Raw genomic sequence first — 25,883 nt, 5'->3', positions numbered from 1 at the left:
TTCATTATAGTTACCAGCCTCAGAAATTGCAGCCCAAATAAATGCTTCAGAGTTCAAGTAACAAACATATCAACATCAACTGTTCAAAGGAGACTGCGTGAAATCAGGCCTTCATGGTCAAATTGCTGCAAAGAAACCACTACTAAAGGACACCAATAACAAGAAGAGACTTTCTTGGGCCAGAAACACGAGCAGTGGACATTAGACTGGTGGAAATCTGTCCTTTGGTCTGATGAGTCCAAATTAGAGATTTTTGGTTCCACCGCCGTGTCTTTGTGAGACACAGAGTAGGTGAACGGATGATTTCCACATGTGTGGTTCCCACCGTGAAGCATGGAGGAGGAGGTGTGATGGTGTGTGGTTCCCACCGTGAAGCATGGAGGAGGAGGAGGAGGTGTGATGGTGCCTTGCTGGTGACACTGTCAGTGATTTATTTAGAATTCAAGGCACACTTAACCAGCATGGCTACCACAGCTTAGTGGGACTATCACAGGACAATGACCCACAACTCACTTCAGTCGGATGTTTTGATAGAATACATTTATCACAGCTAGCTAGTAATGTTAGCTAGCTAGCTACTTGCACAAGCATTTCATGTAATGATGTGATGTTATCTAGCTAGAAGAAACAAGTTTAGAACAGACATTTCTAACAAGCTAGCTGAGAAGCTTACACAAAATAATTTGTTTTATGCCATCCCATCTGGTTTGCACTTTGTGGGACTATCATTTGTTTTTAAACAGGACAATGGCGCAACACACCTCAGGCGTAAGGGCAATTTGATCAAGGAGAGTGATAGAGTGCTGCATCAGATGACCTGGCCTCCACAATCACCCGACCTCAACCCAATTGAGATGGTTTGGGATAAGCTGGAGTGACGGAAATGCAGCCAACAAGTGCTCAGCATTTGTGGGAACTCCTTCAAGACTGTTGGAAAAGCATTCCAGGTAAAGCTGGTTGAGAGAATGAAGAAAGAGTGTGCAAAGCTGTCATCAAGGCAAAGGTGGCTTTTTTATTTAACTAGGCAAGTCAGTTAAGAACACATTCTTATTTACAATGACGGCCTACTGGGGAACAGTGGGTTAACTGCCTTGTTCATATTTTTACCTTGTCAGCTCGGGGATTCGATCCAGCTACCTTTCGGTTACTGGCCCAACGGTCTAACCATTAGGCTACATGCCTTCCCTTCCTTGAATAATCTCAAATCTCAAATATATTTAGATTTGTTTAACACTTTTCTGGTTACAACATGTCTCCATTTGTGTTATTTCATAGTTTTAATGTCTTAACTATTATTCTACAATGTAGAAAATAGTAAAAAATAAAGTAAAACCATTGAATGAGTAGGTGTCCAAACTTTGGACTGGTACTGTACACATCTACCTCAACATATCTTTACCCCTATTAGCTACATGTACGTATAGGCAGCAGGGGTATATCTTGAGTATTTCTCTCCGCTAATAGAGGCGTAATAAAGTTCACAAATTGTGATAAAAAAAGATGTCTATTTTATTATTTGTATATTTTGTATTTATTTATCAGGGGTGCTGCAGCCCCCTCAGCCTTTGTATAAAGTGCTCTAGACAGAAGTACTACTATACTATGTGGGAGAGAGTGGCTGTGTACGCTAAACCATGATCTGGTCAGTCAGGTCAGTCTGGTCAGTTTGGTCCGTCTGGTCAACCTGGTTCGTCTGGTCAACCTGGTCCATCTGTCCGTCTGGTCCATCTGTCAGTCAGGTCAGTCTGTCAGTCAGTCAGGTCCGGGGTCTGGCTGCTGCTCTTCTGTTTCATCTGCAACTGTTGTCTGGTGGTCAGGACTGCAGACTGGAGAGTAGCCACCTCTGCTGACAACTCTACCACTACAGGGGAGAGGAGGAGACAAGGGAGAGAGGGGTGAGGAGGGGACAAAAGGGAGAGGGGTGAGGAGGGGACAAGGGAGAGGGGTGAGGAGGGGACAAGGGAGAGGGGTGAGGAGGGGACAAGGGAGAGGAGTGAGGAGGGGACAAGGGAGAGGGGTGAGGAGGGGAAAAGAGAGAGGGGAGAAGGGTGGGAGAAAGGGGAAGGGACAGGAGGAGGGGAGAAAGGGGAAGGGAGAGGAGGAGGGGAGAAGGGAGGGGTTGGATGGGGGAGGAGGGTAGAAGGGAGGAGGTGGAAGGGGGAGAAGAAGAGAAGGGAAAATGAATTTTTCATCCATACTGGTACATGCTGGAAGACGGAAGGCAACCATCCTACCAGACAGACCCCAACTTGTTTCATCCATCCTACTAGACAGACCCCAACTTGTTTCATCCATCCTACTAGACAGACCCTAACTTGTTTCATCCATCCTACCAGACCCCAACTTGTTTCATCCATCCTACTAGACAGACCCTAACTTGTTTCATCCATCCTACTAGACAGACCCCAACTTGTTTCATCCATCCTACTAGACAGACCCCAACTTGTTTCATCCATCCTACCAGATAGACCCCAACTTGTTTCATCCATCCTACTAGACAGACCCCAACTTGTTTCATCCATCCTACTAGACAGACCCTAACTTGTTTCATCCATCCTACCAGACCCCAACTTGTTTCATCCATCCTACTAGACAGACCCTAACTTGTTTCATCCATCCTACTAGACAGACCCCAACTTGTTTCATCCATCCTACTAGACAGACCCCAACTTGTTTCATCCATCCTACCAGATAGACCCCAACTTGTTTCATCCATCCTACTAGACAGACCCTAACTTGTTTCATCCATCCTATCAGACAGCTTACCCTGTTTGAATGAGGCCTGGGCCTGTTTCAGGGTCTGAGGCACCAGGATTCCAAACCACTTCAGTGGGTCCTGCTGGGGGTTGGCTTCAGGTTTGGAGGAGGGAGCCGGCTCAGTCTCTGTCAACGGATGCTTGTTGTCACTCTGGTCTATCTCTGGAACCTCCTGCGTCTTCACTCTTCTCCTCACACCTGTAGATCCAACAAACATACAGTCAGATGAGGGGACTTAATTTTTTTACCTTTATTTAACCAGGAAAAGCCCTTTGAGACCCAGTCTCTAAAAAAAAATTAGCCTTTATTTAACCAGGTAAGCTAGTTGAGAACAAGTTATCATTTACAATTGAGATCTGGCCAAGATAAAGCAAAGCGACACAAACAACAACACAGAGTTACACATGGAATAAAGAAGTGTACAGTCAATAACACAATAGAAAAAAATAGTCTATATACAGTGTGTGCAAATAGCGTGAGGTAGGCAATAAATAGGCCATAGTAGCGAAGTAATTACAGATTAGCAAATTAACACTGGAGTGATAGATGAGCAGATGATGATGTGCAAGTAGAAATACTGGTGAGCAAAAGAGCAGAAAAGTAAATAAAAACAATATGGGGATGAGGTAGGTAGATTGGGTGTGCTATTTACAAATTTGGCAGTTCTATCTTGATGGAAAATGTTGTAGTTGGGGATAGAAATCTCAGAATCTTTGGTGGCCATCAGGGTTGGCGGAGTGTGCTAAAGCAGTGAGTAAAACAAACTTAGGGAGGAGGCTTCTGATGTTAACATGCATGAAACCAAGGCTTTTTCAGTTACAGAAGTCAACAAATGAGAGTGCCTGGGGACACGTCAATACATTACATAATTAAAACATGCAACAACATGATCCAGCCTAAAAAAAAGCATTTCCATTCCTCCGTAACAGAGTCTCCCATCAATATTTTACATGCATTCAGTGGCACTAACAAGTATCCATAAGTTAACGAACCCAAGACATAACTCCAAATAATTCAATATAAACTGATTTCTCAGTGACATACTAAGTAATGCTACATTCAGAAAGTATTCAGACCCCTCCATATTTTGTTACGCTACAGCTTTATTCGAAAAATGGATGAAATGTTGTATCCCCCTCAATCTACACACAATACCCCATAATTAAAAAGCTAAGAAATATCACATTTACATAAGCATTCAGACCCTTTACTCAGTACTTTGTTGAAGCACCTTTGGCAGCGATTACAGCCTTGAGTCTTCTTGGGTATGACGCTACAAGCTCGGCACATCTCTATTTGGGGAATTTCTCCCATTCTTCTCTGCAGATCCTCTCAAGCTCTGTCAGGTTGGATAGGGAGCATTGCTGCACAGCTAGATGAATGGAGCAAAGTACTGTCACGTTCGTCGTATGGAGGAGACCAAAGCGCAGCGTGATTAGAACACTTACTTTTTAATGAAGACGGAGACAAACTATACAAAAACAACAAACCGAACGTGAAGCTATAAAATACTAGTGCAGACACAGGCAACTAGACATAGACAATAACCCACAAAATACCCAAAGAGGATGGCTGCCTAAATATGGTTCCCAATCAGAGACAACGATAAACAGCTGCCTCTAATTGAGAACCAATCTAGGCAACTATAGACATATATAAACACCTAGATGATAAACAACCCCATAAACCTACAAAACCCCTAGACAGTACAAAAACACATACATCACCCATGTCACACCCTGACCTAACCAAAAGAATAAAGAAAACAAAGAATACTCAGGTCAGGGCGTGACAAGTACAGAGAGATCCTTGATGAAAACCTGCTCCAGAGCGCCCCATCCAACCTGACAGAGCTTGAGAGGATCTGCAGAGAAGAATGGGAGAAACTCACCAAATACAGGTGTGCTAATAAGCCTGTAGCGTCATGCCCAAGAAGACTGGCGCCGGAGAGGATGGGTGACATTTTACAGGCTCCTAACCAACTGTGTTTTTTCATTGTTTGTAACTTTTTTTTTTTTACTTGTTTTGTACATAATGTTGCAGCTACTATCACTTATGACCGAAAATAACTTCTGGACATAAGAACTGCAATTACTCACCTCAAACTGGAAGAAGCTTTTTCCTTTAACGAGTCCGACGAGAAGGATATACTGCTCTCCCGGGAACAGGCCCAAATCCCCGTCATTTGCGTAAAGAAAAGACATAGAAAAAGGGGATGGAGGTCGGTCTGCCATCAGAGAATTTGTAGGCGAGCGAGTAAACTCCCATTGCCATCTGTTCTATTGGCCAACGCGCAATCATTGGAAAATAAAATCGATGACCTATGATCAAGATTATCCTACCAATGGGACATTATAAAGTGTAATATCTTATATTTCACTGAGATGTGGCTGAACGACGACACGGAAAATATAGAGCTGGCGGAATTTTCCATGCACTGGCAGAACAGAGAAGCTATGTCTGGTAAGCTGAGGGGTGGAGGTGTGCGTAACAGCTAGTTAATAACAGCTAGTCAATAATAGCTAGTGCGCGATGTCTAATATTAAATCAATCTTGAGGTATTGCTCGCCTCAGAGTACCTTATGATAAGCTGTAGACCACCCTAACTACTAAAAGAGTTCTCATCTATATTATTCGTAGCCATCTATTTACCACCACAAACCAATGCTGGCACTTAAAACCGCACTCAGCCAACTCCATAAGGTCATAAGCAAAAAAGAAAATGCTCACAACATCCGCATCGAGCGAAAGGCTAGAGCTGCTGCTTTCAAGGAGTGGGACACTAATCCGGACGTTTAGAAGAAATCCCGCTTTGCCCTCAAATGAACCATCAAACAAGAAAAGTGTCAAAACAGGATTAAGATTGAATCCTACTACAACGGCTCTGACGCTCGTCGGATGTGGCAGGGCTTGAAAACTATTACAGACGACAAAGAGAAGCACAGCCGCGAGCTGCCCAGTGACCCGAGCCTACCAGACGAGCTAAATGCTCGCTTCGAGGCAAGCAACACTGAAGCATGCACGAGAGCACCAGCTGTTCTGGACGACTGTGTGATAACATTCTCGGTAGCCAACAAAATTCACAAAGCCGCGGGGCCAGATGGATTACCAGGACGTGTACTCAAAGCATGCGCGGAGCCACTGGCAAGTGTCTTCACTGACATTTTCATCCTCTCCCTGACTGAGTCTGTAATACCTACATGTTTCAAGCATGTGAGCAAGACAAAGGAACTGATCGTGGACTACAGGTAAAGGCGGGCCGAACAGGCCCCCATTAACATCGACAGGGCTGTAGTGGAGCGGGTCGAGAGTTTCAAGTTCCTTGGTGTCCACATCACCAACGAACTATCATGGTCCGAACACACCAAGAGTCGTGAAGAGGGCACAACAACACCCTTTCCCCCTCTGGACACTGAAAAGATTTGGCATGGGTCCCCAGATCCTCAAAAAGTTCTACAGCTGCACCATCGAGATCATCCTGACTGGTTGCATCACCGCCTGATATGGCAACTGCTCGGCATCTGACCGTAAGGCGCTACAGAGGGTAGTGCGAATGGCCCAGCTTGGGCCAAGCTTCCTGCCATCCAGGACCTCTATAATAGGCAGTGTCAGAAGAAAGCCCCCAAAAATTGTCAGAGACTCCAGTCACCCAAGTCATAGACTGTTTTCTCTGCTACCGCACGGCAAGAGGTACCAGAGAGCCAAGTCTAGGACCAAAGGCTCCTTAACAGCTTCTACCCCCAAGCCATAAGACTGCTGACGAATTAATCAAATGGCCACCGGACTATTTACATTGACACCCCCCCTCCATTGGTTTTGTACACTGCTGCTACTCGCTGTTAATTATCTATGGATAGTCACTTCACCCCTACCTACATGTACAAATTACCTCGACTAACCTGCACCCCCCCCCCACACACATTGACTTGGTACCGGTACCCCCTGTATATAGCCTCGTTATTGTTATTTTATTGTGTTACTTTTAATGTTTTACTTTATTTAATTTGGTTAATATTTTCTTTACTTTTCTTGAACTGCACTGTTGGTTAAGGGCTTGTAAAAGTAAGCATTTCACGGTAAGATCTACACTTGTTGTATTCGGCGCATGTGACAAATTCAATTTGATTTGCCTTGAGGCTGTAATCAACAGCTGTAATCAACAGCCCAAAGCACTGCGTAAAGGGTCTGTTGGAAGGTCTGAATTCTTTCCGAATGCACTATATACAGTACTATTGTCCTATCCCTTTTAAAGGCCTGTAGTTGGCATATGGAGAAGACACAGCCTACACTAGTCAGTGGTGCTCCATTACCCTCCTTGTCTTTAGGTCCAATGTCCTCCACCTGTCTCTCTTGAGGAGACTTCAGCGTCCTTCTCTTTGTCTGGAACTCGGCCTCACCACTCTCCAGAGTCCTACGACACACTGACATCATTATTATCCCAGATATACCCTCTACCACACATTACACAGAGTTGATAAACAGACATGCCTTGGAAGTTTGAGTTCATTAAAATGGTGAGAACTGACAGCCTAAATAAAGTTGTATGGAATCGATGTCGCTAAGTTATAGTCAGGGATGCAAAATGGTGAGGGCCCAAAAAGGTGACACTTTTGTTTCGCAATGCAAAAAATCCCTGCTAGGGGTTAATGCAGGTTTCAACTAATAAAACAACAAAGAATATGTATTTATTTATTTTACCTTTATTTAACCAGGTAGGCTAGTTGAGAACAAGTTCTCATTTGCAACTGCGACCTGGCCAAGATAAAGTGTAGCAATTCGACACATACAACAACACAGAGTTACACATGGAATAAACAGAACATAGTCAATAATACAGTAGAACAAAAGAAAACAAAACATCTATATACAGTGAATGCAAATAAGGTAGGTTAAGGAAATAAATAGGCCATGGTGGCGAAGTAATTACAATATAGCAATTAAACACTGGAATGGTAGATTGGCAGAAGATGAATGTGCAGGTAGAGATACTGGGGTGCAAAGGAGCAAAGTAAATAAATAAATAGATAGCAGTATGGGGATGAGGTAGGTAGATAGATGGGCTGTTTACAGATGGGCTATGTACAGGTGCAGTGATCTGTAAGCTGCTCTGACAGCTGGTGCTTAAAGCTAGTGAGTGAGATGTGAGTCTCCAGCTTCAGAGATTTTTTCAATATGATCTACATGATCAGTCTCTGTGTGTAAAATAAAAAGTGTTTAGTGTGAACCAAACTCACAGCTAAAAAATGTAAAGAAAACAATCCAATGTTATTTGTTACCTAAACTTTACTGCAAATGACACTCAAGTCTTGAGAAAAAAACAATTCACTAATATTGCAGTTGGCCATGACAGCCTTTATAATAGAATGCTTGTGACCACACACATCTAGATATTGAAAATAGGAAGAAAGCATCTTAAAGTAGAAATAGATTGAAACAAACAGGCATTCTAGTTTTGCTCTATTATAGTGGCCACTATAGGAGACATTGATCAAGTGCACAAGGCTTCATGTGTGGAAAAATAACGTTAACTGAGTAAAACATTTAATAATCCTTCCTCACTCACACACGTGTTACTGTCAAACTCAATACAACAAAAGCAATACCTTTCGGTTACACTACACATTATTACATTGTACATTTTCTACCTGTGGACATCTGTTCTACAATGTGCCAGCAGAGCATGATACTCTTTGTTGGCATAATTGATCTTAATCCCATTGAGGTCCCAGGTGTGCTCAATGGGATTGAGATCCGGGCTCTTCGCTGGCCATGGCAGAACACTGACATTCCTGAAATCACACACAGAACGAGCAGTATGGCTGGTGGCATTGTCATGCTGGAGGGTCATGTCAGGATGAGCCTGCAGGAAGGGTAAACACAAATCCGACGATCAACCCTGGTGAGATAAAACCACGACTTGTCAGTGAACAGCACTTTTTGCCAGTCCTGTCTGGTCCAGCGATGGTGGGTTTGTGCCCATAGTTGACGTTGTTGCCGGTGATGTTGCCGGTGATGTCTGGTGAGGACCTGCCTTACAACATGCCTACAAGCCCTCAGTCCAGCCTCTCTCAGCCTACTGTGGAAAGTCTGAGCACTGATGGAAGGTTTGTGCGTTCCTGGTGTAACTCGGGCAGTTGTTGTTGCCATCCTGCATCAGTCCCGCAGGTGTGATGTTCGGATGTACCGATCCTGTGCAGGTGTTGTTACATGTGGTCTGCCACTGCGAGGATGATCAGCTGTCCGTCCTGTTTCCCTGTAGCGCTTAGGCGTCTCACAGCACTGACATTACAATTTATTGCTTTTGCCATATCTGCAGTTCTCATGCCTCCTTGCAGCATGCCTAAGGCACGTTCACGCAGATGAGCAGGGACCCTGGGCATCTTTCTTTTGGTGTTTTTCAGAGTCAGTAGAAAGGCCTCTTTAGTGTCCTAAGTTTTCATAACTGTGACCTTAATTGCCTACCTTCTGTAAGCTGTTAGTGTGTTAACGACCGTTCCACAGGTGCATGTTCATTAATTATTTATGGTTCATTGAACAAGCATGGGAAACAGTGTTTAAACCCTTTACGATGAAGATCTGTGAAGTTATTTGGATTTCTACAAATTATCTTTGAAAGACAGGGTCCTGAAAAAGGGATGTTCCTTTTTTTGCTGAGTTTAGTTAACATTTCACACTGATTGCTTAAACAACTAACCGTTAATACTTGAGGAACGGCAAGGAATCGTATAACAGTTAATACTATAGCGAATTGGTTAGGTTACTAACGTTAGCTCATCTGATGGTGTAACGTTAGCTAGCTAGCTGTCTGACTTTATTAGCAGCCAGCTAATTTTCACACCATAAACTAAATTATTTGATCAGCTAAGTTGGCTAATGTTGCTCAACATTACTCTTGTTAGCTGACAGAGAATTGGATCCAGCTACTATAGCAAGATACTAAACAATGCTAACAATACTTTTTCCACACCTCAAACTTTCCAAATGGAGTTTGCTTCATCACCTTCTCACCCCGTTCGTGATCTGGCTTCTCACCTACCTCTTTGTTATCGTTCAGGGACGTGCTGCTGTAACAGGCAAACTGCCTTTGCAAACTGCTGCTGTCTTTCCAGAGCGCTGAGTCTGTAACTAGCAAATTGGTTCTCTTCTCTCTTCAGTCGAGTGCTGCATTCTGTTGTTATGTGAATAACTGGCTGAGCCTTGGATACAGCAGCCAGTATATTGGCTGAGCCTTGGATAAAGCAGCCGGTATATTGGCTGAGCCTTGGATAAAGCAGCCAGTATATTGGCTGAGCCTTGGATAAAGCAGCCGGTATATTGGCTGAGCCTTGGATAAAGCAGTCGGTATATTGGCTGAGCGTTGGATAAAGCAGCCGGTATATTGGCTGAGCCTTGGATAAAGCAGCCATTATATTGGCTGAGCCTTGGATACAGCAGCCGGTATATTGGCTGAGCCTTGGATACAGCAGAGTATTGCTCCAAACGCGGATCACTCGTTCGCTTACAGCCAGTAGTGATCCAAATCCCACCCCCAAACGTTTCTCATCGGACCCAAACGGCGAATTTCGCTGAAAGGTGACTAGTTTGCATCCCTGGTTATAGATGGTTTATAAGGTTAATACAGTCTTTGGCTAAGCGCATCTCCTTCGTACCTGGTGTGCACTCGGACCAGAGGTTCCATCTCACTCCCATACTGCAGAGCAGACACCTGCTTGTTGCCCATCGAATACCTCGCTTTGGACATGGAGAACCATCCCTGTAACACACACACACACACACACACACACACACACACACACACACACACACACACACACACACACACACACACACACACACACACACACACACACACACACACACACACACGTAAAGCCATAATATAAAGCCTCTGATCAAGACATCAAAGACAGTCTAGCCCTTGATACATCATGTAATTTCCATCCTATACCTGTTCTATTAGAGAGTTGAGTCTCTCTCGTTTCTCCTCCAGCAGCTCCAGTTGGTCCATAAAGACAAGCAGCTTTTGATCCAACAAGACACACTCTTCTTTCTCTGACAGACCCATCTCTCTCTGTCTCTGTTTCTCTCTCGCTCTCTCCTACCGTCTCACAGTTCGACGAGCAGAGATCCCGGTGACTATCCCAACTTAGATCTTGATAAATCACGATTAAATTGTGGTTTTCTTTTCGTTTGTATCACGGTTTGTTTGAAAGAGACAGTCAGAGAGCGATTGTTTACGAGGCTTCAAATGCCACTTCCGTTTTCTGGTCATGTGAGGGGATCGCTCCACAAATGCTGACGTAACGTCTGTACGGCATTGAATAAACCTTCAAAATAAAAGCCCGCATTTCAAAACATTGCAATGTGGATAACCCATTCAAAATGTTAAATATATATACATACACATATACATATATATTTGTAACCTTTATTTATTTATTTGTAGAAACATCTCAAGGATGATCAATGGAAACAGGATGCACCTGAGCTCAATTTCGAGTCTCATCGCAAAGGGTCTGGATACTTTTGTAAATTATTATAATATTTTAATTGAACCTTTATTTAACAAGGCACGTCAGTTAAAAACACATTCTTATTTACAATGACGTCCTACACCGGCCAAACTCGGACGACACTGGGCCAATTGTGCGCTGCCCTAACGGACTCCCAATCACGGCCGGTTGTGATACAGCCTGAATATGAGACAGATTTTCTGATGAGTTGGGCCTCTCTTCCTCTCGGACTTCACCAACGTTGTGGAGCCGAAAACATAAATATTTGTTTTAATGATTTAAACCCATACTTTTTTAACAATCGTTAATCAAATACAACCACCAACTGTTTGCTCTTGCTCTAAGATGGCAACTCAGCGCAAATGTGCATGTGACAATTGAATCTCAACAAGGAAACAGTCGGTGGTTGTATTCAATGTTCATTGAAAAAGTATGGATTCAGCAAACAAAGAAAGGCAAAAGACTACAGAGGACAAACATAGGTACAAAGTCGGTGTTTCATAATACATGTTTTTTTTTTAAGTATTGACCTTGGGCGAATTGATGAAGTCGAGCTAGATTCCACAAACCTGGTCTCTGCAATTCTGTGAACTGTCTTGTGCAAGTTTTAAATTGACACAATACCTGTTAGCAAAGGTGTCAGCTAGATATGATGTTCAAGAGCTTGCAGAGATTTGTAGTCTTGCATGTCTACTCTAATGCTGATTAGCATTTTAGAATCTTGGGAGTAAATAGAGCAGAAAATATTGATATTTCACCTTGCCCGAGAGAGATTTACAGGATTATCAAAACGTCACTCCAGGGTAAACCTACACAAAAAGAAACACTTAAAATAAGGGCTATTTAAATTCCCTTACGGGAAAAATAAATGGTGGAGAAACGATTGAACCATTTCCCGGTTTGTCCGCTAGGTTTTATGGGTGTTATAACATAACACCTCCAACGTGGGGCTCTATTGGTAAAGTTCATCAGAACCTTCCTTCACCGAAGAAGGTGGAGTTTAGTCCGCAAACTTGTAAGCGATGTCATGGCAAGGTTGGCTAGCTAAAGTCATGCTTAGAAACACATCATGAGGTCTAATGGTAGTCTCAAACCGAACTGTGCATGCGCAAGCTGACAAACCAAAGGCAATCCTTCGATATAACAGCCTGGTCTCATAGACTAGAGTTAACAGCCTGGTCTCATAGACTTGACGTAACATAGTAAATGTAAATCCGGATCACTCAAATTGGTATATGTTACGTTGGTATTATATCAGACAGAAGATTACTTATGGCAAAAATCTTAAGTAGGCTTGTTGGTCGGTTGGATGGGTAGCTGTATAATGCGAACGTCTAGCAACCCAACAGTTGTGTGTTCAATTCTCATCAAGGACAACTTTAGCTCATTACTACTTTTTATTTACTTTGCAACTCCTTACCATGTTAGCTTACCTTAACCATTTAACCTAACTCCTTTAATTTTTATTTAACCTTTATTTAACTAGGCAAGTCGTTTCACCTAACTCCTAACCTTCACCCCTAACCCCTAGCCTAGCTAATGCTAGCAACCTAGCTAACATTAGTGTTAGCCACCTAGATAACTTTGTAAAAAGAACTTTGTCAAGTTCTTCCCACACCGGTCTCGACAACCCATTTCTGTATGGACCTCGCTTTGTGCACGGGGGCATTGTCAATCTGAAAAAGGAAAGGGCCTTCCCCAAACTGTCACCACAAAGTTGGTAGCACAGATTCGTCTAGAATGTCATTGTATGCTGAAATGTTAAGATTTCCCTTCACTTGAACTAAGGGGCCTGAACCATAAAAACAGCCCAGACCATGATTCTTCCTCCACCTAACTGTAGAGTTGGCACAATGTATTGGGGCAGGTAGCGTTCTCCTGGCATCCGCCAAAACGAAGATAGACGATTTTACGTGCTACATGCTTCAGCACTTGGAGATCACAATTCTGTGAGCTTGTGTGGCCTACCACTTCACAGCTGAGCCGTTGTTGCTCCTAGTAGTTTCCATTTCACAATAACAGTTGGCAGGCTCTAGCGGGGCAGAAATTTTATGAACAAACTTGTTGGAAAGGTGGCATCCTATGAGTGTGCCACATTGAAAGTCACTGAACTCTTCAGTACGGGCCATTCTACTGCCAATGTTTGTCTATGGAGATTGCTTGGCTGTGCGCTCGATTTTATACACCTATCAGCAACAGGTGTGGCGGAAATAGCCGAATCCACTCATTTGAATGGGTGTCCACAAACTTTTGCCCATAAAATGTATCATACTAACAGGAGTGTCCTGGATTGACATTTACTATGTATACTCAGTATATATCTCTTTCACAAGGTTGGTGTAATAACATGTTTAACTACTTAAGACATTGGCCTTTTTCACTTCTCTCATTAGCTTTATTCGAGACCATCAAAACCAAACCTTGTATCATAAATAGTGTTCAAAACCATAGTGCCCACAAAGCTTATCTCTAAGCTAAGGACCCTGGGACTAAAAACCTCCCTCTGCAACTGGATCCTGGACTTCCTGACGGACCATCCCCAGGTGGCAGATCCTCAACACTGGGGCCCCTCAGGGGTGAAAGCTCAGTCCCCTCCTGCACTCCCTGTTCACTCATGACTGCACGGCCAAGCACGAATCCAACACCATTAATAAGTTTGCTGACGAAACAACAGCCTGATCACTGACAACAATGAGACAGCCTATAGAGAGGAGATCAGAGACCTGGCTATGTGGTATCAGGACAACAGCCTCTCCCTCAATGTGAGCAAGACAAAGGAGCTGATCGTGGACTACAGGAAAAGGAGGGCTGAACAGGCCCCCATTAACATCGACGTGGCTGTAGTGGAGCGGGTCGAGAGTTTCAAGTTCCTTGGTGTCCACATCACCAATGAACTATCATAGTCCAAACACAGCAAGACAGTCGTGAAGAGGACACGACACCTTTCCCTTCTCAGGAGACTGAAAGATTTGGCATGGGTCCCCAGATCCTCAACAAGTTCTACAGCTGCACCATTGAGAGCATCCTGACCGGTTGCATCACAGCCTGGTATGGCAACTGCTCTGTATCCAACCATAAGGCGCTACAGTACGCACTACCATCTGTAGGGGTGGCAGGTAGCCTAGTGGTTAGAGCGTTGGACTAGTAAGGGAAAGGTTGCGAGATAAAATCCCCGAGCTGACAAGGTAAAAATCGTTTGTTGTGCCCCTGAACAAGGCAGTTAACCCACTGTTCCTAGAATTTGTTCTTAACTGACTTGCCTAGTTAAAAAAATAAAATCACTGGGGCCAAGCTTCCTGCCATCCAGGACCAATATACAAGATGTGTCAGCGGAAGGCTCAAAAAATTGTCAAAGACTCCAGTCACCCAAGTCATAGACTGTTCTCTCTGCTACAGCATGGCAAGTAGCACTGGAACACCACGCCTAGGTCCAAAAGGCTGGGGTAGGCTGTCATTGTAAAAAAAAACTGACTTGCCTAGTTAAATAAAGGTTAAAAAAATTTAAATCAATAAGGCTGCTGAACAATTAATCAAATGTCCACCCAGACTATTTACATTGGCCCTCCCTTTGTTTGTACACTGCTGCTACTCGCTCTTTATTATCTGTGCAGTCACGTTAACCCTACCTACATGTATGTACAAATGACCTCGACTAACCTGTACCCCATTGACTAGTCTCGTTATTTTATTGTGTTACTTTTTATTTATTTTTGAAACTTATTTTATTTAGTAAATATTTTTCTTGAACTGCATTGTTGGTTAAGTGCTTGTAAATAAGCATTTCACGGTAAGACCTAAACCTGTTGTATTCAGCGTATGCGACAAATACAATTTGAAATAACGATTGATTACTATTTGTCGATCATTCAGTCATCAAAATTGACCCATGATACATTGTGGTTTTGATCCTCTCGAAACGGCCATTGACTTCTCAAATCCCAAACCCGGTCTGAATGGTATTTTTCGAAAGCGTTCCTTTCTCTCGCGATGCTGCGCCTCTTGGTTTAGAAACTCCATGATAATATTCTGCTGCTAGGAGTACGGTAATTCACGGTGACCCACGTCCGCTGATGATGGCTAACCAATTCGATTTTTTATATGGTTTTGCTGAATGGAAATGGACAATACTAAATATCACAGTGCGAAAACAATAGATTGATGGAAGAAAATGATGTTCCCATACCGGGAGTCGAACCCGGGCCGCCTGGGTGAAAACCAGGAATCCTAACCGCTAGACCATATGGGACTGATAGCAACAGTATTATAGAAGCATTTATGTAGGGTTCTTGTAGCTTGCTAGCAACATAATCATTATGTCTAGCTCGGTTAACATACTGCTTTACTCATCTCATATGTATATACTGTATTTAGTCAATGCCACGCCGCATGTCATCCTAATATTTATATGTTATGTGCTATATGCTAAATATGTGTATGTGACCAACACAGTTTGATTTGAACATCCCATTTCACTGTTTCTATATGAACAACTGTAATTCGAGTGAAAACAAAAGTAATACTCTAAAACCAGGAAAAATAAACAGAGGAAATATAATTTGGGAAAATATAAAACTGATTTTGGGGAGAAGAAAAACAAATGTTATCGGGCCCCCCTTAGTTGTTTAATAATCATTATTTTATCAGGTAGCATGGATTAAATAAATACAAATATTCAGCAATCTACACAAAATACCCCATAGAAAACATAAATACCTTATTTACATAAGTATACAGACCATTTGCTATGAGACTTGACATTGAGCTTCCACTGTATATACTGAGTATACAAAACATTAAGAACACCTGCTCCTTCCATGACACACACTGGCCAGGTGAATCCAGGTGAAAGCTATGATCCCTTATTGATGTCTCCTGTTAAATACACTTCAATCAGTGTTGATTAGACAGGTTAAATAATTATTTTTAAGCCTTGAGACAATTGAGACATGGATTGTGTATGTGTGCCATTCAGAGGGTGAATGGACAAGACAGAAGATTTAAGAGCCTTTGAACGGGGTATGGTAGTAGATGCCAGGCGCACCAGTTTGTGTCAAGAACTGCAACAGTTTCCTGTGCATCAAGAATGGCCCACCACCCCAAAGGACATCCAGCCAACTGGACACAACTGTGGGAAGGATCGACGTTAACATGGGCCAGCATCCCTGTGGAACACTTTCGACACCTTGTACTCCATGTCGCAATGAATTGAGGATGTTCTGAGGGAAAAGGGGGTGAAACTCAATATTAGCAAGGTGTTCCTAATGTTTCATATACTCATTGTATACACACCATATACACACTCACACACACTAGTGACATACCCACACCAGGCCCATACACATACACGACATACACACGCATACAGACACAAAACACACACGCATACCGACACAACGTATACCGACACAACACACAAGCATACCGACACAACACACACACACATACCGACACAACACACACACTCACTTTTACACTCATCATATGCTGCTACTCTGTTCTTTATTTTACTCTTATTATTATCTATCCTGATGACTAGTCACCTTACCCTGCCTTCATGTACATATCTACCTCAAATACCTCGTACCTCTGTACATTGATCTCCTTGTGTATAGCGTCACATTGATCTAGTACTGGAACATTTTGGACTATTTTCCTAAATGTGGATTTTAATATTATTGTAGCACAGTCAGGCTCAAAATGTAAAAAAAAGACAACCGTCCCTGGGTGGGCTCGAACCACCAACCTTTAGATTAACAGTCTAACGCGCTAACCAATTGCGCCACAGAGACCTGATTATTTTCTTACACAGGGAAGCATATGAATGTAATGACGGGAGGGTATGGTTCTCATGTTACTCTTGATGTTAGACAGGCCGATAGCGAAATTCGGTGGCTGAATAATGCTACTGCAACTCTGTAGACTACAAAATGTTTCATGAACAACTTATCTGGGAAGAATATATATATTTTTTTGCAGTTTAGCCGGATTCATATTTTACCTTGCCATGATATCCAAATGGAGATCTTGATTCATGGCTAGGAAAAACTCCCTAGAAAAGAAACATAGAGAGGAACCAGCGCCCGGTTTCACAAAAGCATCTTCATGCTTATTCATTGGTTAGAATCTTCTTAGGAGCATCGTTAAATCTCCGAGCTGTTTCCCAAAACCATCGTTAGTAAAGTTGTACTTGAAAACACTCGTTATTTACCGATTGCCTCAGACCACTCGTAGAACGGCCAAGTGCGACGCAACTTGCAAGTAATTTCTGTTGCTTGCACCGGAATTGCTTCTTGATTGCACCCTGAAGTGTTGGCAATTTATTTCAGTGAGAATCCCAATATTCCGGCACAGTGGACTTGTCATATACCCATAAAACCCGGGAATTCTTCCAATCATGTTTTACCCATTCATTTTTGCATCTGGGATTTTAGAGCTACTTCATATTTTTATTGATTAATTTGATTTAACCTTTATTTAATTAGGCAAGTCAGTTGAGAACACATTCTTATTTACAATGACGGCCTACCAAAAAGCCTCCTGCAGTGATGGGGGCTGGGATTCAAAATAAATATAATAAAATAAAAATATAGGACAAAACACATTATGACAAGAGAGACAACACTACATAAAGAGAAGACCTAAAACAAAACAAAAAAATCAAAATCAAAATGTATTTGTCACATACACATGGTTAGCAGATGTTAATGCGAGTGTAGCGAAATGCTTGTGCTTCTAGCTCTGACAATGCAGTAATAACCAACAAGTAATCTAACTAACAATTCCCAAACTACTGTCTTATACACACAAGTGTAGGGGGATAAAGAATATGTACATAAAGATATATGAATGAGTGATGGTACAGAGCGGCATAGGCAAGATACAATAGATGGTATCGAGTACAGTATATACATATGAGATGAGTATGTAAACAAAGTGGCATAGTTAAAGTGGCTAGTGATACATGTATTACATAAAGATGCAGTAGATGATATAGAGTACAGTATATACGTATACATATGAGATGAATAATGTAGGGTATGTAAACATTATATTAGGTAGCATTGTTTAAAGTGGCTAGTGATATATTTTACATCATTTCCCATCAATTCCCATTATTAAAGTGGCTGGAGTTGAGTCAGTGTGTTGGCAGCAGCCACTCAATGTTAGTGGTGGCTGTTTAACAGTCTGATGGCCTTGAGATAGAAGGTGTTTTTCAGTCTCTCGGTCCCAGCTTTGATGCACCTGTACTGACCTCGCCTTCTGGATGATAGCGGGGTGAACAGGCAGTGGCTCGGGTGGTTGTTGTCCTTGATGATCTTTATGGCCTTCCTGTAACATCGGGTGGTGTAGGTGTCCTGGAGGGCAGGTAGTTTGCCCCCGGTGATGCGTTGTGCAGACCTCACTACCCTCTGGAGAGCCTTACGGTTGTGGGCGGAGCAGTTACCATACCAGACGGTGATACAGCCCGCCAGGATGCTCTCGATTGTGCATCTGTAGAAGTTTGTGTGCTTTTGGTGACAAAACTTGCTACCCTCTCCCCTACTGTTCCATCGATGTGGATAGGGGGGTGTTCCCTCTGCTGTTTCCTGAAGTCCACAATCATCTCCTTAGTTTTGTTGACGTTGAGTGTGAGGTTATTTACCTGACACCACACTCCGAGGGCCCTCGCCTCCTCCCTGTAGGCCGTCTCGTCGTTGTTGGTAATCAAGCCTACCACTGTTGTGTCGTCCGCAAACTTGATGATTGAGTTGGAGGCGTGCGTGGCCACGCAGTCGTGGGTGAACAGGGAGTACAGGAGAGGGCTCAGAACGCACCCTTGTGGGGCCCCAGTGTTGAGGATCAGCGGGGTGGAGATGTTGTTGCCTACCCTCACCACCTGGGGGCGGCCCGTCAGGAAGTCCAGTACCCAGTTGCACAGGGCGGGGTCGAAACCCAGGGTCTCGAGCTTGATGACGAGCTTGGAGGGTACTATGGTGTTAAATGCCGAGCTGTAGTCGATGAACAGCATTCTCACATAGGTATTCCTCTTGTCCAGATGGGTTAGGGCAGTATGCAGTGTGGTTGAGATTGCATCGTCTGTGGACCTATTTGGGCGGTAACCAAATTGGAGTGGGTCTAGGGTGTCAGGTAGGGTGGAGCTGATATGGTCCTTGACTAGTCTCTCAAAGCACTTCATGATGACGGAAGTGAGTGCTACGGGGCGGTAGTCGTTTAGCTCAGTTACCTTAGCTTTCTTGGGAACAGGAACAATGGTGGCCCTCTTGAAGCATGTGGGAACAGCAGACTGGGATAGGGATTGATTGAATATGTCCGTAAACACACCAGCCAGCTGGTCTGCGCATGCTCTGAGGGCGCGGCTGGGGATGCCGTCTGGGCCTGCAGCCTTGCGAGGGTTAACACGTTTAAATGTTTTACTCACCCCGGCTGCAGTGAAGGAGAGGCCGCATGTTTTGGTTGCAGGCCGTGTCAGTGGCACTGTATTGTCCTCAAAGCGGGCAAAAAAGTTATTTAGTCTGCCTGGGAGCAAGACATCCTGGTCCGTGACGGGGCTGGTTTTCTTTTTGTAATCCGTGATTGACTGTAGACCCTGCCACATACCTCTTGTGTCTGAGCCGTTGAATTGAGATTCTACTTTGTCTCTATACTGACGCTTAGCTTGTTTGATTGCCTTGCGGAGGGAATAGCTACACTGTTTGTATTCGGTCATGTTTCCGGTCACCTTGCCCTGATTAAAAGCAGTGGTTCACGCTTTCAGTTTCACGCGAATGCTGCCATCAATCCACGGTTTCTGGTTTGGGAATGTTTTAATCGTTGCTATGGGAACGACATCTTCAACGCACGTTCTAATGAACTCGCACACCGAATCAGCGTATCCGTCAATGTTGTTGTCTGACGCAATACGAAACCCCAGTCCACGTGATGGAAGCAGTCTTGGAGTGTGGAATCAGATTGGTCGGACCAGCGTTGGACAGACCTCAGCGTGGGAGATTCTTGTTTTAGTTTCTGTCTGTAGGCAGGGATCAACAAAATGGAGTCGTGGTCAGCTTTTCCGAAAGGAGGGCGGGGCAGGGCCTTATATGCGTCGCAGAAGTTAGAATAGCAATGATCCAAGGTTTTGCCAGCCCTGGTTGCGCAATCGATATGCTGATACAATTTAGGGAGTCTTGTTTTCAGATTAGCCTTGTTAAAATCCCCAGCTACAATGAATGCAGCCTCAGGATGTATGGATTCCAGTTTGCAAAGAGTCAAAGAGTCAAAGCTCAAAGTTCAGAGCCATCGATGTGTCTGCTTGGGGGGGAATATATACGGCTGTGATTTTAATCGAAGAGAATTCCCTTGGTAGATAATGCGGTCGACATTTGATTGTGAGGAATTCTAAATCAGGTGAACAGAAGGACTTGAGTTCCTGTATGTTTTTGTGACCACACCACGTCTCGTTAGCCATAAGGCATACGCCCCCGCCCCTCTTCTTAACAGAAAGATGTTTGTTTCTGTCGGCGCGATGCAAGGAGAAACCAGCTGGCTGCACCGACTCCGATAGCGTCTGTCCAGTGAGCCATGTTTCCGTGAAGCAAAGAACGTTACAGTCTCTGATGTCCCTCTGGAATGCTATCCTTGCTCGGATTTCATCAACCTTGTTGTCAAGAGACTGGACATTGGCGAGAAGTATACTGGGGAGTGGTGCACGATGTGCCCGTCTCCGGAGTCTGACCAGAAGACCGCTTCGTTTCCCTCTTTTACGAAGTCGTTTTTTTGGGTCGCCGGCTGGGATCCATTCCGTTGTCCTGGGTGAAAGGCAGAACACAGGATCCGCTTCGTGAAAGTCATATTCTTGGTCGTACTGATGGTGAGTTGAGGCTGCTCTTATATTCAGTAGTTCTTCTCGACTGTATGTAATGAAACCTAAGATGACCTGGGGTACTAATGTAAGAAATAACACGTAAAAAAACAAAAAACTGCATAGTTTCCTAGGAACGCGAAGCGAGGTGGCCATCTCTGTTGGCGCCGGAAGTAGACTCACCAGCAGCAAGAGCGACATCATTGATGTATACAGAGAAGAGAGTCGGTCCAAGAATTGAACCCTGTGGCACCCCCATAGAGACTGCCAGAGGTCCGGACAGCAGACCCTCCGATTTGACACACTGAACTCTAATTAGAGAAGTAGTTGGTGAACCAGGCGAGGCAATCATTTGAGAAACCAAGGCTGTCAAGTCTGCCGATGAGGATGTGGTGATTGACAGAGTCGAAAGCCTTGGCCAGATCAATGAATATGGTTGCACAGTAAAGTTTCTTATCGATGGCGGTTAAGATATCATTTAGGACCTTGAATATTCACATGGAAAAGTCCACAGACCCCAAAAAGCTTTCGGAGCCATTATCGACTCAGTGGGATTTGTCCAACATGTCTCTGGACCCACTCACTGTCACAGTCATACGCTGGACCTAGTTTTGTCCCATGGAATAAATGTTGTGGATCTTAATGTTTTCCCTCATAATCCTGGTTTATCGGACCACCATTTTATTACGTTTGCAATCACAACAAATAATCTGCTCAGACCCCAACCAAGGAACATCAAAAGTCATGCTATAAATTCTCAGACAACCCAAAGATTCCTTGATGCCCTTCCAGACTCCCTCTGTCTACCCAAGGACGTCAGAGTACAAACATCAGTTAACCATCTAACCGAGGAACACAATTTAACCTTGCGCAAAACCCTAGATGCAGTTGCACCCCTAAAAACTAAAAACATTTCTCATAAGAAACTAGCTCCCTGGTATACAGAAAATACCCGAGCTCTGAAGCAAGTTTCCAGAAAATTGGAACGGAATTGGCGCCACACCAAACTGGAAGTCTTCCGACTAGCATGGAAAGACAGTACCGTGCAGTATCGAAGAGCCCTCACTGCTGCTCGATCATCCTATTTTCCCAACTTAATTGAAGAAAATAAGAACAATCCAAAATGTATTTTTGATACTGTCACAAAGCTAACTAAAAAGCAGCATTCCCCAAGAGAGGATGGCTTTCATTTCAGCAGTGATTAATTCATAAATTTCTTTGAGGAAAAGATCATGATCATTAGAAAGCCAATTCGTTGATATATATGTTGAAGAGGGTGGGGCTTAAGCTTGCATCCCTGTCTCACCCCACGACCCTGTGTGAAGAAATGAGTGTGTTTTTTGCCAATTTTAACCGCACACTTGTTGTTTGTGTACATGGATTTTATAATGTCGTATGTTTTACCCCCAACACCACTTTCCATCAGTTTGTACAGCAGACCCTCATGCCAAATTTTTGAATTCAACAAAGCATGAGAAAACTTTGCCTTTGTTTTGTTTGGTTGTCAATTAGGGTGTGCAGGGTGAATACGTGGTCTGTTGAACCGTCATTTGGTAAAAAGCCAATTTTACATTTGCTCAGTACATTGTTTTCATTGAGGAAATGTACGAGTCTGCTGTTAATGATAATGTAGAGGATTTTCCCAAGGTTACTGTTGACGCATATTCCACGGTAGTTATTGGGGTCAAATTTGTCTCCACATTTGTGGATTGGGGTGATCAGTCCTTGGTTCCAAATATTGGGGAAGATGCCAGAGCTAAGGATGATGTTAAAGAGTTTTAGTATAGCCAATTGGAATTTGTTGTCTGTATATTTGATCATTTCATTAAGGATACCATCAACACCACAGGCCTTTTTGGGTTGGAGGGTTTTTATTTTGTCCTGTAACTCATTCAAGCTAATTGGAGAATCCAGTGGGTTCTGGTAGTCTTTAATAGTTGATTCTAAGATTTGTATTTGATCATGTATATGTTTTTGCTCTTTATTCTTTGTTTTTGAGCCAAAAAGATTGGAGAAGTGGTTTACCCATACATCTCCATTTTGGATAAATAATTATTCGTGTTGTTGTTTGTTTACTGTTTTCCAATTTTCCCAGAAGTAGTTAGAGTCTATGGATTCTTCAATTACGTTGAGCTGATTTCTGACGTGCTCCTTCTTTTTCCGTTGTGTATTTTTGTATTGTTTTAGTGATTAGTGAAGGCGTAGACTCCGGTTTTCCGGGTCTCTATGTTTTTGGTTAGACAGGTTTCTCAATTTCTTTCTTAGATTTTTGCATTCTTCATCAAACCATTTGTCATTGTTGTTAATTTTCTTCGGTTTTCTATTTGAGATTTTTAGATTTGATAGGGAAGCTAAGAGGTCAAATATACTGTTAAGATTTTCTACTGCCAAGTTTACACCTTCACTATTACAGTGGAACGTTTTACCCAGGAAATTGTCTAAAAGGGATTGAATTTGTTGTTGCCTAATTGTTTTTTGGTAGGTTTCCAAACTGCATTCCTTCCATCTATAGCATTTCTTAATGTTACTCAGTTCCTTTGGCTTTGATGCCTCATGATTGAGTATTGCTCTGTTCAAGTAGACTGTGATTTTGCTGTGGGGGGTGTCAGTGGGCTGACTGTGAATGCTCTGAGAGACTCTGGGTTGAGGTCAGTGATAAAGTAGTCTACAGTACTACTGCCAAGAGATGAGCTATGGGTGTACCTACCATAGGAGTCCCGTCAAAGCCTACCATTGACTATGTACATACCCAGCGTGCGACAGAGCTGCAGGAGTTGTGACCCGTTTTTGTTGGTTATGTTGTCATAGTTGTGCCTAGGGGGGCATATGTGGGAGGGAATGCTGACACCTGCAGGCAGGTGCCGCTCTCTCTCTCTCTACCTCTCTACCCCTCTCTCTCTCTACCTCTCTACCCTTCTCTCTATCCCTCTCTCTCTCTCTTTACCTCTCTCTCTCTCTACCTCTCTCTCTCTCTGTACCTCTACCTTTCTCTCTACCTCTTTCTCTCTCTCTACCTCTCTCTCTCTCTCTCTACCTCTCTTTCTCTACACCTCTCCCAGTCCCCAGTCCACCTGGCCGTGTTGCTGCTCCAGTTTCAACTGTTCTGCCTGCAGCTATGGAACCCTGATCTGTTCACCGGACATGCTACCTGTCCCAGACTCTCTAGAGACAGCAGGAGCGGTAGAGATACTCTGAATGATCGGCTATGAAAAGCCAACTGACATTTTCTCCTGAGGTGCTGACCCTCTACAACCACTGTGATTATTATTATTGATTATTATTATTATTGATTATTATATGACCCCGCTGGTCATCTTTAAACATCTTGGCCATGTTCTGTTATAATCTCCACCCGGCACAGCCAGAAGAGGACTGGCCACCCCACATACCCTGGTTCCTCTCTCGGTTCTGGCCTTTCTAGGGAGTTTTTCCTAGCCACCGTTTGAGTTTAAGTTTGAGTTTATTTTTATTTTTACAGGGACAGTGCACATTAATCAACATTTCAGTAAAAGTGCCGGTTTTAGCCAACCGGCTAATTTTCAACCGCAGTCCCTGGGCAGGTTATTAAAAACAATTACAATATAGACAATAGCAACATAGAACAAGCAAGACATAGCAACATAGGGCAAGCAAGACATAGCATACAGACAGAGCAACATAGGACAAGCAAGACATAGCATACAGACAGAGCAACATAGGACAAGCAAGACATAGCAACATAGGACAAGCAAGACATAGCATACAGACAGAGCAACATAGGACAAGCAAGACGTAGCAACATAGGACAAGCAAGACATAGCATACAGACAGAGCAACATAGGACAAGCAAGACGTAGCATACAGACAGAGCAACATAGGACAAGCAAGACATAGCATACAGACAGAGCAACATAGGACAAGCAAGACATAGCATACAGACAGAGCAACATAGGACAAGCAAGACATAGCATACAGACATAGCAACATAGGACAAGCAAGACATAGCATACAGACAGAGCAACATAGGACAAGCAAGACATAGCATACAGACATAGCAACATAGGACAAGCAAGACATAGCATACAGACAGAGCAACATAGGACAAGCAAGACATAGCATACAGACATAGCAACATAGGACAAGCAAGACATAGCATACAGACAGAGCAACATAGGACAAGCAAGACATAGCATACAGACATAGCAACATAGGACAAGCAAGACATAGCATACAGACATAGCAACATAGGACAAGCAAGACATAGCATACAGACAGAGCAACATAGGACAAGCAAGACGTAGCATACAGACAGAGCAACATAGGACAAGCAAGACATAGCATACAGACATAGCAACATAGGACAAGCAAGACATAGCATACAGACATAGCAACATAGGACAAGCAAGACATAGCATACAGACATAGCAACATAGGACAAGCAAGACATAGCATACAGACATAGCAACATAGGACAAGCAAGACATAGCATACAGACAGAGCAACATAGGACAAGCAAGACATAGCAACATAGGACAAGCAAGACATAGCAACATAGGGCAAGCAAGACATAGCAACATAGGACAAGCAAGACATAGCATACAGACAGAGCAACATAGGACAAGCAAGACATAGCAACATAGGGCAAGCAAGACATAGCAACATAGGACAAGCAAGACATAGCATACAGACAGAGCAACATAGGACAAGCAAGACATAGCAACATAGGACAAGCAAGACATAGCATACAGACAGAGCAACATAGGACAAGCAAGACATAGCATACAGACAGAGCAACA

General features: G+C 43.3%; 1 protein-coding gene and 2 non-coding genes across 3 annotated transcripts; all 3 read right to left on the bottom strand.

The window, feature by feature from the left end:
- Positions 1 to 1,485: 1,485 nt before the first annotated feature.
- vma22 (vacuolar ATPase assembly factor VMA22) lies at positions 1,486 to 12,365 on the bottom strand. Its single transcript, XM_031804107.1, has 6 exons — positions 12,029 to 12,365; positions 10,706 to 11,084; positions 10,407 to 10,510; positions 7,068 to 7,168; positions 2,767 to 2,955; positions 1,486 to 1,861 (listed from the first exon to the last, which is right to left on the bottom strand). Exons 2-6 carry the CDS (start codon positions 10,820 to 10,822, stop codon positions 1,749 to 1,751), a joined length of 624 nt encoding a protein of 207 aa, XP_031659967.1. The 5' UTR covers positions 10,823 to 11,084; positions 12,029 to 12,365; the 3' UTR covers positions 1,486 to 1,748.
- A 3,079-nt stretch (positions 12,366 to 15,444) lies between these two features.
- trnae-uuc (transfer RNA glutamic acid (anticodon UUC)) lies at positions 15,445 to 15,516 on the bottom strand. The gene has a single exon. It is a non-coding gene; the product is annotated as a tRNA-Glu (tRNA).
- A 1,469-nt stretch (positions 15,517 to 16,985) lies between these two features.
- On the bottom strand, positions 16,986 to 17,059 carry trnan-guu (transfer RNA asparagine (anticodon GUU)). The gene has a single exon. It is a non-coding gene; the product is annotated as a tRNA-Asn (tRNA).
- Between the last annotated feature and the right edge of the window lie 8,824 nt (positions 17,060 to 25,883).

Source organism: Oncorhynchus kisutch, linkage group LG24, assembly GCF_002021735.2.
Source record: "Oncorhynchus kisutch isolate 150728-3 linkage group LG24, Okis_V2, whole genome shotgun sequence".
NCBI classification, from domain to species: Eukaryota; Metazoa; Chordata; class Actinopteri; order Salmoniformes; family Salmonidae; genus Oncorhynchus; species Oncorhynchus kisutch.
The sequence above is the reverse complement of the archived record's forward strand: the minus strand, read 5'-3'. Positions and strand labels throughout refer to the sequence as shown.

Coding starts and splice junctions, on each gene's coding strand:
- vma22 (XM_031804107.1), bottom strand. CDS start 10,822: ATGGGTCTGTCAGAGAAAGAAGAGTGTGTCTTGTTGGATCAAAAGCTG. Junction 7,169..10,406: donor CTGGTCCGAGTGCACACCAG/GTACGAAGGAGA, acceptor AGTGTGTCGTAG/GACTCTGGAGAGTGGTGAGG. Junction 1,862..2,766: donor CCAGGCCTCATTCAAACAGG/GTAAGCTGTCTG, acceptor TCTCCCCTGTAG/TGGTAGAGTTGTCAGCAGAG.